This window comes from Nelumbo lutea, chromosome 7, assembly GCF_056320005.1.
Source record: "Nelumbo lutea isolate HS-2025 chromosome 7, American lotus-T2T, whole genome shotgun sequence".
Taxonomy (NCBI): Eukaryota; Viridiplantae; Streptophyta; class Magnoliopsida; order Proteales; family Nelumbonaceae; genus Nelumbo; species Nelumbo lutea.
Window position 1 is genome coordinate 8010761 of NC_142690.1, and position 16120 is coordinate 8026880.

The 16120-nt window shown below is 39.8% G+C and overlaps 1 protein-coding gene across 4 annotated transcripts in view; it reads right to left on the reverse strand.

The window, feature by feature from the left end:
* ABCA1 (ATP-binding cassette A1) overlaps positions 1 to 16120 on the reverse strand; it is a 144985-nt gene that overhangs the window by 1234 nt on the left and 127631 nt on the right. For all 4 annotated transcript variants that reach the window (XM_088955395.1, XM_088955394.1, XM_088955396.1 and 1 more), the window contains one exon: positions 2744 to 2877. In XM_088955395.1, the coding sequence (XP_088811521.1) occupies positions 2744 to 2877 (134 nt within the window). The remainder of the gene's footprint in view (positions 1 to 2743; positions 2878 to 16120) is intronic.

Genomic DNA, 16120 nt, shown 5'->3' on the forward strand with positions numbered 1-16120 from the left:
GAATTTAATTTCTTTAATTATGTAGGCAAAAAATGTAATTTAAAGTACTATCACTTTCCACTTCATTAAATTTCCTCTCATTAGGGTATTAACCCTCATTCCCTCACCTCAGATACTTTATTTGAAGTAATTTTGTTTCTCACAAATAAATTCTGCAAAGTAAATCTATATCTAATATTTTTAATAATGTGAAACCTATGTTCAAAACCAACATGAAAAATAATTAAAAAAACTACCCTTTTGCCTAATTGGCAAGTAAATAGTTCAACCATCGACATCAAAGGGGTCAACCAATGTTCTCATAGTTAAATGATGAAACTCTAAAAACAAATATAAATATAAATATTACAAAAATTATAAAAAAATACGAAAAAAAATTTAGGGCACATCTCTAATATAATATATTTATCGTATCAAACAACATTAAGCATGCTAAATAAAAATATTTTTATTCGATGGAAATGAAACGCAAGATCTAAAACTAACCCAAAAATGAAACCATTTTCCTATTCAAGTGGTGGGTCAATGATTCAACCTTTTTTAGGTCAAATGGATCAACCCGTGATGTCATAAATGAATAATAAAAATTAAAAAAAGATATACACAAAATTTATTAAAAACATAGAAATTTTGTAAAAAAGAAAGAAACATTTGGATGCATCTTTAATATTATGTATTCATCATATTAAACAAAAAAGAAAACTGTTTTTACATCTAATTAATGGTCAATGATTCATAGGGAGGCAAATTAGGTGGACTTAACACAAGCTTGAATCGACCTAGCTCGTAATTTTAGACAGGCTACTTGACTTGGGCCTAAGCCTAGGTTCAAAAGTTTGTGCTCTTTTATTTTTCGAGTTGGGCCCAAACCTATCCCTTAGGTAGCTAAAACCAAATCTGATTATATACATAAAATCATAAATACATATATAGCACATATTTGCATACATGCATGTATATACAATTATACACATACATTTTATGTCAAATTTTGTCATAATTATATAATAAAAACTCAAAAAATAGATAGAAATAAAAAATAAAAAGAACACTAAATTTTCTCAATAAAATTTGTGTACATCTGTAATACCATATATTTATCATACTAAACAAAAATAAATATGATAAATAAGAAGTATCTTTATTAACAATGAAAATGAAATATAAAATCTAAATAGACCAGCACACCCATGCTTTTATTACTTATCCTTTTTAAATGCTTCTAATAAGGATATTGGAATTATTAATACTATCTGAAATTACCAGTGCAACACACGTGCGCATTTACCAATAGTTCATAAAAATGTTATAGATAAATAGAAACCATGAAAACATTAGTAACATGTCTACGATTTGGACAGAACTGCAGAAATGATAAATAAACATCACTAGTAGCACTCGTTATACAACAAAAATATAAAAGACTAAATACAAGATATATCATATTATGTTCCTAAACTTATCTGACACTTTATACTGATTAAAAAAATAAACTTGTCTGGCACTGTAAACCAATGTTGTCAGTCTCAGAACAGATAAAAAACTGGAATTCTTACTGGATCATGGGTTTTATAATTAAGTGGCTGTTAACCCATTCAAACCATGAAAACCATCATTTAATTGGGACCTAGAAAGGTCACTCATTCAAGAGATCACGAGGTCAACTATACAGAACTATACAATTAGAGCTGTAAAGTGGGCCGGCCCACCCACGGCAGGCATGGCCCATATACACACACAGATCTCTCTCTCTCTCTCTCTCTCTCTCTATATATATATATATATATATATAAATTTTTATTTTCAATTTTATTATACTATTTTATTCCAATTTTATTGTATTTTTTTTTTCAATTTTATTTTATTATTTCATGTATAAACAATTGTATACATCAAAATTCATATGGATTTTTTTTTTCAATTTCTTGTTTATCTTATTACTTTATTTTAACATTTTCATTATTTATTTTTCAAAATTTCTAAAAAACTGCCCATGACCCAGCCCGACCCAGCATGATCCACCTGGGCTTGTGCTGCGGGCCATGCTAGGTTTCCCTTTTGAGGGGTTTCAGGCTAGGCAGGCACGGCCCACCCAAGACCTTAGATAATCGCAACGAACATTGGGTAATGCCCCTTGGTTATGCAACATTTATTCGTGTATAAATTAGAGTTTAAAGTAGTTTTGTTCAAAATCGGAACCCCTCAAAAGGGAAGGCTACTGGATATGGAACCACAGGCATTTTTAAACCAAGCGGCCACTTTCAGACTTGAACCCATGTTGTCACGCTTCTAAGTCTGCAATTTTACCATTGCACCAAGCAATGAGCCCTATAAATAAATGTTCCATAACCATGAGAAAAAAAAGAGTAAAACATCCTCCATCTTATAGATATCCTATAAAAAGATTTGTTTCTATTCAGTATATTCTTGATCAAGAAAATGAAATCTAAGCCAAAGTATGATGATGTTGTACATTAAAAGTTACAAAAAGTTAGCTGTCACCTATGATAACCAGAGAAATCTGTACATGCCTAGCGAACCGCTATCAGACAAGATATGTATCCAATGACACTGGATATTGCATGGACAAGCTTGAACAAATGTTGTCATGCTAGTTGGCCTGAGATTTTACTATTACACCAAGCAATTGCCCCTAGGTTGTCATGAAGATGTTGGATGTAATAATGGAACATTTAAAACAATCACCTCAAAACATAACCATATACAGTTGCATCATTTTTACCTGATATTTAATACTCAGCCCGTTGCACCCATGCAATGTTGCTCCAGGAAATGAAGATAAAATAAACGAATCAATTTTGGAAAACTTTTCCTTTGCCAACCACCATTCTGAAAATATCAGCAATGGAATGCCACCTGTATAGAAACACAAAAACTAAGCCAATAATGTATTGAGACATTAAATAGAAAGAACAATCCAAGAAGACCCTCAAAGAACAATATCACGATATTCAGTATTTTATTTTTGTGAGCATAACAGCATGTAATAACTTCCCTCATGTACAATCTACAACACTTCAGCTATCAGTTTAACAGTACTGAGGGTAGGAAAAGGAAACCAGTAGAACAATATATTGTCTTCAGGTATAAATGTATGCGGTAAGTACAAAGCAATATCTTAAAACTTGGAGCAGACTCGTTGGTTAGACCTTCTGAAGTTTTAACTGGATATGCTGATCTATGAATAGGCCCCCTCTATGGCTCAATCCAACTTAGAGTTAGGACATAGATAAAAAACCAGATTGAACCATAAACTTTCTGATAGCATGAACAAACTACTAGCAGATTTGTAACTACATCTATTTTAATTTCTTTGTAAACTAATCCGATGTCTTGAAAGTAACATCATTGGACTTCGGCTTGACCTGAACTCTACGATTTGCTTTTCTTTTTCAATTGGCAATATATCATCCCTTCCCCACAGAGAAATCAGCACTAGTTCACTGCTACTTCAAACATACAATCAGTAAAGAAAGCATTCTAATTGATATAGAGGGCAGGATAAGTGAGAACAGGAAACAATGAAACCTAGATTAAATTCATTTTGGCAACCGGTGAACCAAAGCTTTGAAACTCATATTGGCTTGTCTGATTGAACCAGGTTAGACATGAATCAGGACCTTTCCAGGTCAGAAATATGAACGACCAGAAATATATTTAAAACCCATTAACTTATGTCAAACCAACAGTTGAACTGTGAACCATCCAACCAGTTTAACTATTCCAGTATTTTTTCATAGTTTCTCTTGACAGTGTGGCCGGCCAGAAATAAGAGGAAGAGAAGAGAAGAGAAGAAGAAGAGAGAAGGGAGAAGAGAAGAGAAGGGATTGGCAATTTAACAGTGCTGGCGGCGCCAGCTTTTATTATAATATATATAGGGCAGCAGAAATAAGAAGGGAAAAGACCCTTGTGCCCCTGCTATAAGTGAGTACAATAACAGACATAACAGAAGTAAAAAAAAAAAAATAGAAATAAAAAACGCTTTAACTAGCCAAGCAAACCCTAACACCAACAACTAAATTATTTCAACACTCCCCCTCAAGTTGGAGCATAGATGTCAATCATGCCCAACTTGTCACACAAATCTTTGTGTGGCACATGATGAAGACCTTTGGTGAAGATATCTGCAAGTTGTTCTTCTGAGCTGACTGTAAAGAACACTGATGTGGGCCCCACAGCTGTGGTCCCACTGTAGAATGTACCTAGTCATCCTAGGGTTAGCTGATGGTCAATCTGTTATTCTAGTTGTTATTTATATTTTAGTTTTATATTGTTTTGTGTTATGTAAATACCAAGGGCAGATGTGTCCTTTCATGTAACTAGCATAACCTATAAATATTAAATAGAAGTGGCAGCGGCAGAATATTGAGATTATGTCCTTCCCTTCAAATCTTGTGTTCTACTGCTCTCTCACTACTCTTTCTCCTCTTTCCTCTATCCTTTCTCTCCTTTTTCGAACCTGAAATTTATTAGTGCTCAAGACTGATAGCAGTCTTGAACATCTACATGGTATCAGAGCAAAGTTAGGGTTTCTCATGTGAGTCTAGTACCAGCCGACCACATGAGAATCTCCTAGGACTGGAAGCTGAAAAGATGGAGTTCGCAGATTGATTCTTGGAGATCACCAAAAGGTTTAGCAGCTATTGAAGGCTTGTCACGGTTGTAGAGTGTTGGTGGTCAGGAAGAACCAGAGAAGACTAGGGTTCAGGTAACCTTGGAAGGCAGCGAACAGTTTTTTCTTGTAAATTATTTACTTTCTAAGAGAAGTTCTATCAGAGAAGATAGTTTGGACCTATCTGGAGAGGGCGGCCGAACCATTCTAGGGTTTTCTCCCTTCTATTCTCTAGGGTTTTACAGCAAACCCTACTGTTGGGCCGAACTGCCTTAGCTTTGTTTCTCTCTACTCTAGGGTTTGAAAGTGATCTTGCGGCAAGCCCTAGTGTTAGACTGAACCTTGCGATCTACCTGGAGCTGTCCTCAAGTTTTTTGTTAGCACTGATCAGATTTTAGGGTTTCATATTAACCCTATTGCAAATCTATCTGTACGGTACTGATTGAAATGTGCAACTGAAATGTTCACTTTAAGGACTGATTAAAACCCTAAATCTGCCAAGCATATCAGACCTACTTCTAAGCTGTTTTTTCATATCCTTTTGGGGTTTTCGAACTCTCTTAAGGGGTGAGAACTGTACGGACAGCTGCTGTTGTGTTTGCTAGTTGGTTTCAGATCAGAGTTATACTAGTTTTGTGCACATACACTGTGAATACAGATCGGTCCTACACTGTTTTGATTGTGATTGGTAGTCCAAGTTCTGTTTTTGAGACTTGACCGAGATGGAGTTTAAAAATCAGGCAGAAGGCAGCTTTGGGAACATCAGTTATGGTAGTGTTTCTGAGACGGGTGGTCAGATTACAACCGTAAAGTTTGATGGATCAAACTATTTGGAATGGGCCCCATCAGCCGTGATGGCTATTGGGGGAAGAGGTAAATTAGGGTACCTCTTGGGAGATGTGAAAGAACCCCCCAAGGGAGACCCTACGTATACCAAGTGGATCCAAGAAAACTACTTGGTTATGACATGGCTGTGTAATTCTATGCAGCCTCATATTAGCCGAAATTACTTGTGGGCAAAGACAGCTAAAGAGATATGGGATGTTATGAAAGAAACTTATTCCCAACCCCTTAATGTTTCCAAAGCATATGAATTGAAATGTGAAGTGAAAAACCTTAAACAAGGAGAGAAACCGATTTCAATATACTTCTCTACCTTGCAGTCCCTGTGGCGTGAGATTGATCACTTAGAGACTCTTCAGGGGGAGAGTAGTGAGAGTGGGGCAGTTCCTTTACCTATTCCATTGGGTGATGAGAGCTGCAATGGTGAGGGTGGTCAGAGGGATCAGGAGTTGAGGGTCTATCAGAGGCGGTGCAGGCAGGTTGATCCCGATCATCAGCAGTCCAGGCCAGCTCCAATCTCATCTACAACTCCAAGTCCAGGTATTACAATCCCAGGGCCCACAAAGACTTCCTCTATTGTTGCCATTTCACCTCCTACATATGACCTTGACCTTCCAATTGCTGTCCGTAAAGGGAAACGACATTGTACCACATCTACAGCCCACTGTATTTCCCAGTTTTTATCCTATGATCGCCTATCTCCTACCTACAGGTCCTACCTTAGTTCCGTTTCCAATGTCTCTATTCCAAGAATAGTGCAAGAAGCCCTATTCGTCCCGGAATGGAAAGATGCAATGCAGGTTGAGATGGATGCCCTGTTGAAAAATAACACCTAGGAGGTAGTTGATCTGCCCAAAAGAAAGAAACCAGTTGGCTGCAGATGGGTATTTACTGTGAAGCATAATGCAGATGGATCCATTGAGAGGTATAAAGCTCGGTTAGTTGCAAAAGGGTTCACCTAGACTTATGGCATAGATTACTTGGAGACCTTTGCCCCGGTAGCCAAGATGACCACCATTCGAGTTCTATTATCCCTTGCAGCAAGTCACACTTGGACTTTATACCAAATGGACGTGAAAAATGCTTTTCTGAATGGAAACCTGCAGGAAGAGGTTTACATGCGTTTGCCTCCTGGATTCTATGATGTAGAAACAGGTAAGAAGGTCTGCCGGCTCAACAAGGCTTTGTATGGTTTGAAGTAGTCACCTAGGGCTTGGTTCGATAGATTCAGACTAGCCCTTGTGAAGTTTGGTTACGTACAGGCCCAATCAGATCATACTCTATTCATCAAGAGGGTAGAGTCTTCCTTGACACTACTGGCAATATATGTTGATGATATTGTGGTGATAGGGAATGATAGCCATGAGGTTGAGTCCCTCAAACAACTCCATCAAGAATTTGAGGTGAAAGACCTTGGTGTATTCTGGTATTTTTTGGGTATTGAGGTTGCTAGATCCAAATAGGGGATCTTTATTTCTCAAAGGAAATATGTCCTAGACTTGTTGGCAGAAACTGGAAAGTTAGGTGTCAAGCCTGCGGATACACCCATTGAACAGAACCACAGGATTAGTGCAGAGAGTGGGGAGCCTCTTGAAGACAAGGTTATGTTCCAGCGGTTGGTAGGAAAGCTCCTATATCTCTACCTCAATTGGCCAAATATTACTTATGTTGTTAGTGTTGTCAGCCAGTACATGCATTCTCCTAGAACCACACATCTTCTTGCGGCAAAAAGAATTTTAGCCTACTTGAAGAGATGCTCGGGTAGGGGTATACTGTTCAAGAACAATAACCACATGAAGGTGGAAGTCTATGCGAATGCCGATTGGGCTGGGAGTGTTGATGACAGAAGGTCTACCTCAGGATATTGTGCCCTTGTGGGAGGTAACCTTGTCTCTTGGAGAAGTAAGAAACAAAGCGTTGTCTCCCGATCTAGTGCTGAAGTAGAATACATGTCCATGGCTAACGGAGTGGCTGAAATCCTATGGCTAAGATCTCTACTTGAGGAGTTGGGTATTGAGTATGAGAAGCCCCTGATGCTGTATTGTGATAATCAAGCAGCTACTAATATAGCACATAATCCAATGCAGCATGACAGAACCAAACACATTGAAGTTGACCGACATTTTTTACAAGAGAGGGTCTCATCTCAAGAAGTATGCCTCCCTTACATCACATCCAGTATGCAACTAGCAAATATCCTCACTAAAGCCGTATCAAGAAAGAAGCTAGAGGCGGATCTATCCAAGTTGGGAATGATAAACATTTACTCTCAACTTGAGGGGGAGTGTAGAGAACACTTATGTGGGCCCCGCAGCTGTGGTCCCACTCTGTCCATAGGGTAGAATGTACCTAGTTATCCTAGGGTTAGCTGATGGTCAATCCATTATTCTAGTTGTTATTTATATTTCAGTTTTATATTGTTTTCTGTGTTATGTAAATACCAAGGGCAGATGTGTCCTTTCATGTAACTAGCATAACCTACAAATATTAAATAGAAGTGGCAGCGGCAGAATATTGAGATTTTGTCCTTCCTATCAAATCTTGTGTTCTATTGCTCTCTCACTACTCTTTCTCCTCTTTCCTCTATCCTTTCTCTCATTTTTCGAACCTGAAATTTATTAGTGCTCAAGACTGATAGCAGTTTTGAACATCTACACTGACATATGGAGTACACACTTCTCCATTTACAAGTTTCTCTCTAATAAAATGCTTGTCCAACTCAATGTGTTTCATCTTATCATGCAGGACTGTATTAGCAGCAATATTGATGGCAGCTTTATTGTCATAGTAGAGTGACATAGGATTGCTCACCGCAAAACCCAGTTCACCTAACAAATTTCTTATCCACATGATTTCAGCAACCCCATGAGACATCACTCTATACTCTGCTTCAGCACTAGATCTAGCCACCACACGTTTTTTACTTCTCCATGTGACAAGGTTTCCTCCTACAAAGGCACAATGCCCACTGGTAGACTTTCTGTCATTGACTACTCCTGTCCAATCTGCATCAGTATATACTTCCACCTTTAAGTGACCATGTTTCTGGAACAACAAACCAGCTACGGGAAAATTCTTGAGGTATCTCAGGATCCTCTCTACAGCTTCAAAGTGAGTTGTCCTAGGATTGTGCATGAACTGACTAAGAACACCCACTGCATAAGCAATATCAGGCCTGGTCATAGAAAAATACAAAAGTCTCCCTACGAGTCTCTGGAACTTCTTCACATCTTTTAAAAACTCTCCCTGACTGTCTCCCAGATGATGATTAGATTCAATTGGTAAGTCAATTGGTTTTACCCCCAACTTGCCTGTATCTTCTAGTAGATCTAGTACATATTTCCGTTGGGAAATAAAGATGCCCTTGTGAGAGTGGGCAACTTCAATTCCAAGGAAATAATGTAAGGGGCCTAGATCTTTCACCTCAAATTGAGTGGCTAAGAATTTTTTTTGGTCTCCATATTTCAGCCTCCCAATCTCCTGTGATCACTATGTCATCCACATACACAATAAGAGCTGCAATTTTCTCTTTACCTCTTTTCACAAATAGAGTGTGATCTGACTGGCATTGTTTGAACCCCATCTGTTGAACTGCTAAATGGAACTTACTAAACCAAGCCCGAGGTGATTGTTTCAACCCATATAAAGATTTTTTTAACCTGCACACCTTTTGTTCACCGTCTTTGGCACAAAATCCTGGAGGTTGGGTTATGTACACTTCCTCTTCCAAGTCACCATTCGAGAAAGCATTTTTGATGTCCAATTGGTGAAGTTCCTAGTCAAGATTTGCTGCCAATGAAAGAAGGATCCTGATAGAGTTCATCTTGGCTACTGGAGCAAAATTCGCTGCATAGTCCACTCCATATACCTGTGTAAAGCCTCTTGCTACCAGTCTAGCCTTGTACCTTTCAACAGTTCCATCGGCCTTGTGTTTCACTGTGAACACCCACTTGCAACTCACTGGTTCCTTCCCTTTAGGAAGGTCCACTAGCTCCCAAATGCCATTTTTGTTTAAAGCATCAATTTCTTCCTACATTGCATTTGTCCATTTAGGTTTAGATAAAGCTTCTGCCACATTCTTAGGAACGGGGACATTGTCCACAGAAGAGAGGAATGCATGGAATGAAGGTGAAACATGATCATAGGACACAAAATTAGAGATAGGATGATTAGTGGTACAAGACCTAACACCCTTTCTCTTAGCAATAAGAATATCAAGATCATTGATGACAGGTGAATCAACATTTAAAGGAACAAACATATCAATAGGAGCAAGTGTACCTAGCTGATGAGACGGATCTGCCTCTGGTGAATCCGACGATGTTGGTTGCATAGTGTCAGGTTCCACGGCTCTTGAACTCTGCTAGCTTTTATGGCGACGATGAATAACCCAAAATGGAGGAAGATTGGGTAAAGGAGGTAGTTGAGTTTAAGCCGCCTGTTTCTCCTCAACCCTACTCTCCCCCTGAGGAGAAGCCGAGAAAAAAGGTTGATTCTCAAAGAATGATACATCAATGGAGACATAGTACTTGCGAGAGGTAGGATCATAGCAACGATACCCCTTTTGAGATAAAGGGTAACCAAGAAAAACACAGGGAATAGCCCGAGGATCAAGTTTACCTCGAGTAGGGGACAGGTTATGGACAAAGCAACGACACCCAAAAACACGCATCAGAATGGTGGACACCGGAGCTGTAGGAAACAAAAGCTGATGTGGGGCCTTATACTCTAGTAACCGAGAGGGCATGCGGTTGATGATGTATGTAGCACACAAGACTGCATCCATCTAAAAACGTTTTGGCACATTCATATGAATTAATAAGCCACGGGCTACTTCGAGAAGGTGACGGTTCTTTCGTCAGCAACACCATTTTGTTGGGGTGTCCTGGCACAAGAGCTTCGCTGAAGTGCCCCACTCAAAGCAAAAAACTCTGTGAGATCACTATGGAAGTATTCCTTCGCATTGTCGGACTAGAAGATATGGATTTCCGTTTGGAACTAAGTGAACACCATTCGTTGAAAGTCTTTCACAATTTCTGGCACTTCACCTTGAGATTGCATAGGGTAAACCCAAGTGTATCTAGAATAATCATCAATCAAGGTAATGAAGTACTTATATCCTGTCTCAGTGAGTAGAGTAACAGGGCCCCAAACATCAGAATAAACAATATGAAATGGAAATTCAGATCTTTTATTTTGCAAAGGTAAAGAACTTCTACAATGTTTACTCAATTGACATGTCTAACACTGTAACTGACTCACTGACAAGGACTCAAACAACTTTGGAAACATAACTTTTAATGACTCAAAAGAAAGATGACCTAGACGACTATGCCATAAATAGGCTTGACTCTCACTTGACAAACTCATGAACTCTGTAGCCACAAGACCAGCTTTATTCTCCAACACGTAGAGACCATCCACCATGCTTTATCAATCGTCTTCCCCGAGGCCAAATCCTGAAACACACATGAAGACGGAAAAAAAGTGACTGAACAATTCGAGTGAGTTATACTACTAATGGACAGCAAATTAATAGGTAATTTCGGAACATGCAGTACATTAGGAAGGGTAAGGCCAAGTGGGAGAGGTATGGTGCCTCGGCCAGCTATGGTAGAAAAAGAACCATAAGCTAGTCTCACCTTATCTCTCCCTGAGGGAAGGTTATATGTATGAAATAAATTTGACTTACCGGTCATGTGGTTTGAGGCTTCGGAGTCAATAACCCAAGGAGAATCAGTGGTATGAGATGACACATGGAAGGCAGTGGTAGCATTACCTGATGTAGACGCAAAAGAGGTAGAGGGAGTAGGACCAGAATCTATCTGGCGGAGAGTCCTACCATACAATTCCAAATGTTCACAAAAGGAGTTGATAATTTCTTCCTTAGGGTTAGAACTGGGATGCCTCTCCTGAGTTACCAAAGGACTAGTCTCTATCGACGCCATATTAGCTGAGTTATACTTTTTCTGATTCTGCTGGCTTGGTTTCTTGCCCTGATCAGGTGTTGACTTCTTACCCAAATCCTGTGCCCATTTAGGTTTTCCATGGAGATCCCAACATGTATCTCTCGTGTGTCATGTCTTCTGGCAGTGAGTGCACCAAAGTTTACTCTTATCATCTGTTTTTTTTCTTAGAGCCACCTTTTTTAAAAACACCTCCGACATTTGTATCTGAATTTCGTCGGACAGCTAGGGCAACTGACTCCCCTTCTACACAATTCATCACACTTCTTCTACTCTCTTCTGACTGCACTAAGGCATACACCTCCTGAACTGATGGCAAGTCTTTACTACCCAAGATCTGCACCATGATGGACTCATGTGAAGGATTCAGCCCTAGGAGAAAGGCAAAGACTCGTTGCTGAGATACAAGTGACTTATACGCCTTTGCATCTTCATCACACTTCCAATTCACATTCTGATAGTGATCAAGTTTCTTTTACTCGCAGCCGCCTCTTCTTCTACTCGCAGTTAACTCTCTCATCCTTCTTTCTTTTTTTTTGGTTGCTGCAAAGAAACCCTAGGGTTGGTCGTAAAACACAGCTAGACCTACATCTAGGGCTTCCCTTGGTTGTAGGGCCCAAGGGGAGGTAGACCCAAAGGCTGATGCCCTAATAGACGCAGTACAACAGACTGTAGCCATTCGGCTAAGATAGATCTGTGTAGAACAGATCTAGGCGGAAGGACTAATCTTAGCAGTCCTAGAACTGTTCGTGGGTGAGGTTATAACCTGCGATAGCAGTGCTTAGCACACAGTAGAAGCCAACACAGCAAGTTGCAGGTTGCGGCAGCAGTGATTAGAACACAATAGAAGGTAGCACAACAGAGTATGATCTGTGACAGCAGTGATTAGGGCACAGTGTGCAGCGTAGTACTCGGTGTTTCAGCTCTGTGTCGGGTTCTCAGGACTGAGTTTACAGTGCAGCAAGTTCCGTAAGTGTGAAACAGTTCACTATATATTGCGTTTATTGTTTTGACATTTACGAGTAAGTGAAGAAGTCTTCCATATCCGGGGAAGTGTCTTCTAGAGATGTTAGGGCTTGTGGGAGATCTCCTAATCTGGAGAATCCAAATCTACACAGTCTACAGATCACAAGTGTGTTGTTGGATGAGTACAACTTCAGGGAATGGTCTGTCTCAGCCTTGCTTTTCATCACATCCCGGGAACGCACTGGTTACTTGGACGGGCAGAAGAAGGAACCAGAAGTGGAGAGTGCTGAATATGCAGCTTGGCACAAGGAGAATGCTACAGTTATGTCCTGGCTACTTGCCTCAATGACTCCAAAAGTAGCTAGGACTGTTCAACATTTCTCCACGGCTGCCAAGATATGGGAAAAAGTTTCTAAAACCTATGGGCAGAAAAAGAATAATGCCAGAATTTACAGACTGAATCAAGACATTGCTGCCTTGAGGCAGGGAGATATGCTTGTTGCAACATATTTTGCTACACCAGAAGGACTATGGGAAGAGTTAGATCACCACCTTATTATTGATTGGGAGAGTGCCGGAGACAAGGAAAAGCATGACAAACAAATTGAAGAGGGTAGAACATTTAAGTTTCTGGCTGGCTTAGATCCTATATATGAGAGCATAAGGTCCCAAATTCTAGGAAGGGATGAAAGCCAGACTTACATCATGTTTACTACCTTGTGAGGAATGAAGAGGTGAGAAGAAAAGAGATGCAGGTTGATACTCAAACGAAACTAGCTGAACAGTCTGTGGAGCATTCGGCCCTAATCTCTACAAATCAAAGGGAAAATAGGCACTCTGACAAGAGACATCTGAAGTGCACCCACTGTGGAGGGGAAAGGCATGTGAAAGAGACCTGTTGGGTTCTCCATCCGCATCTAAAGCCAGCTGCATTGAGAAAAGATAAGAAGCATCTGAAGGGTCAATCTGCAAGTGTAAATCTAGCTACGGGTCAAAGTGATGATGGTTCAAAACACTCATCTACAGTTACTTCCTCTTCCATGGGACATACTACTAATTCCCCCCGAACCGGGTCCTTGGGTTTTACTGCCGATGAGGTAGAGGTACTTAGCCGGGCCCTAGCCCGTCTAAGGACCAACTCTCTTCCATCCTCCTCCCTTGCCAGATCAGGTATTGTCTCTGCCTTTAGTGCAACTAGTACTATTGATCCTGTCTCTTGGATTATTGATTCTGGTGCAACTAACCACATGACACACATGTCTTCTCTATTTTCTTCCTATCATTTAATGTCTGGTCAAGATAAAATGAGGGCTGCTGATGGTTCTCTCTCTACCATCTCTGGGAAAGGATTGGTTGACCTAAGCAAGGACCTCTCACTCAAATTTGTCTTGCATGTCCCCAATCTTTCTTCAAATTTCTTATCTGTTTCAAAACTTACCAAAAATTTGAATTGTAGCATAACCTTTTTCCCTACTCATTGTGTCTTTCAAGACAGATTGACGAAGAGAACGATTGGGAGCGATCATGAGTATGGAGGTCTCTACTACCTTGATGTAGACATCAGTTCGGCCTTGCAAACATCTGCTAGTTGTAGTCAGTCCAATGTGGAGTCAATAGCTAGGTTACATCTGTGGCATGCTAGGCTAGGTCATTTACCTTTTTCATCTTTGGAAGTGTTGTTTCCAGAATTATTCAAAGGTGTTTCAAGTCAAGAGTTAGTTTGTGAAGTCTGTCAACTATCAAAGCAATGTAGAACTGTTTATTCAACTTCGAGTAATGAAATTCGAGCTTCTTTTGACTTAGTCCACTCTGATGTTTGGGGCCCCTCTCCTATTATTTCTGTTGATGGCTTTCGATTCTTTATCAGTTTTATTGATCACTATTCTCGATGTACATGGATCTACTTATTAAAAGCACGAGAAGAAGTGCCGTGGGTAACCATGACATTTTGCAAAATGATTGAAACACAATTTGGTACGAAGGTCAAACAATTCAGGTCAGATAATGCTGTTGAATACTTTGAAAGGTCCTTGAATCTGTTTATGGAGGATGCTGGAATGATTCATCAGTCATCTTGTGCTAGTACCCCCAACAGAATGGGATTGCTGAGCGCAAGAATAGGCACCTATTGGAGACTGCTCGAGCCTTACTATTTCAGCACAAAGTTCCAAAAACCTATTGGTCTCAAGCAATCTTTACTGCATCATATCTGATAAATCGAACGCCATCCAAGGTATTGGGGATGAAAACTCCTTTCTCTGTTCTTTGCCCTCATCTTTCTGACTTTTCTCTTCCACCGAGAGTCTTTGGTTGTGTATGCTTTATACATGTCAAGGATCCGAAGAAGACCAAATTGGATCCTAGGGCTACAAAGGGAATCTTTTTGGGGTACTCTCCTACTCAGAAGGGATACAAGTGTTATGATCCAGTCACCAAGAAAAATATGTCACAAAGGATGTGGTATTCTTTTTTCTGCTATATCCCTATCCCTATTTATTTGTTTATTTGTTCCCGCATATTCTGATCTTTCTAATGATCTAGATTCATGTCATGATCTGTAAGTAAAGTATAAGAAAAGGAGTAAAGAAAGAAAAAAAGAGTTTTTTCCATTGATTATCAACCGATTTGGCAATAACCAAAGGATAGTAATCCATGTCGCCTAGCAGCACGACGCTTGTATTGCTCTCCCACAACCCCGTTTTCACAGTTTAGGCTGCTCCCATTTTGCTCGCCGCTACTACGGGAATCGCTTTTGCTTTCTTTTCCTCTAGCTACTAAGATGTTTCAGTTTGCCAGGTTGTCTCTTGCCTGCCCATGGATTCAGTAGTAGTTTGAAAGGTTGACCTATTCGGGAATCTTCGGATCTATGCTTATTTTCAACTCCCCGAAGCATTTCGTCGCTTACTACGCCCTTCCTTGTCTCTGGATACCATGAATTCACAGTCAATAGTTAATGGTTCCAACTTGCTCTGAGTTTTTCATTCTGTGACTGAAAATCCACATTTATTTTCTCTTTCAATAGAAAAGAAAAAGGGAAGTTTTTAGGCATTGTATGTTTTGAGATACTATACAATACAATCAATCGAAGGTAGGTCGAACAGAACACGTGTGTACCACCTTTCGAAGGAACAGGAAAAATTACAGTACATAATATATATTATTTCTTAGAATTCTATTATTTCTTATATAATAAATATAGGGTAAATAACCGGAGTTTTGGCCCTGATTAGGGAAGGACCTGAGAAACTTTCTAGTTATGAATCGGGTATAGAACCAATGGGCGATGCTTGGTTACAATTCCGAATCCGTTATTATATGTTTGCTCTAGTTTTTGTTGTTTTTGATGTTGAAACTGAGTCTCAATCTTATTTTCATTCTTCCCAGAATCCTCTTCAGGGGGAGACTAGTGGGATGGAAGAGGATTCTTCTGTTTCCCCATTCTTTGTACCTCTCTCGACCTCAGACCTTCCATCTTCTCCTCCTGATCCACCTAGTTGTGGTATCCCGGGTGAATCTAGTGAGGCTCTCATTGTACCAGCTACTACTAGTGATGTTGCAAATATCACTGAAGACTCCAGCAGGCTGCAAAGAGATCAGAATCACCTACAACAGAAGGAAGAAGGGTCCTCTAACGCATGACAACAACCAATTGGACTCGGATCAACCTGTCTCAGAAACTCAAGGTAATCCTATCAGTTCCTCTGACTTCGAT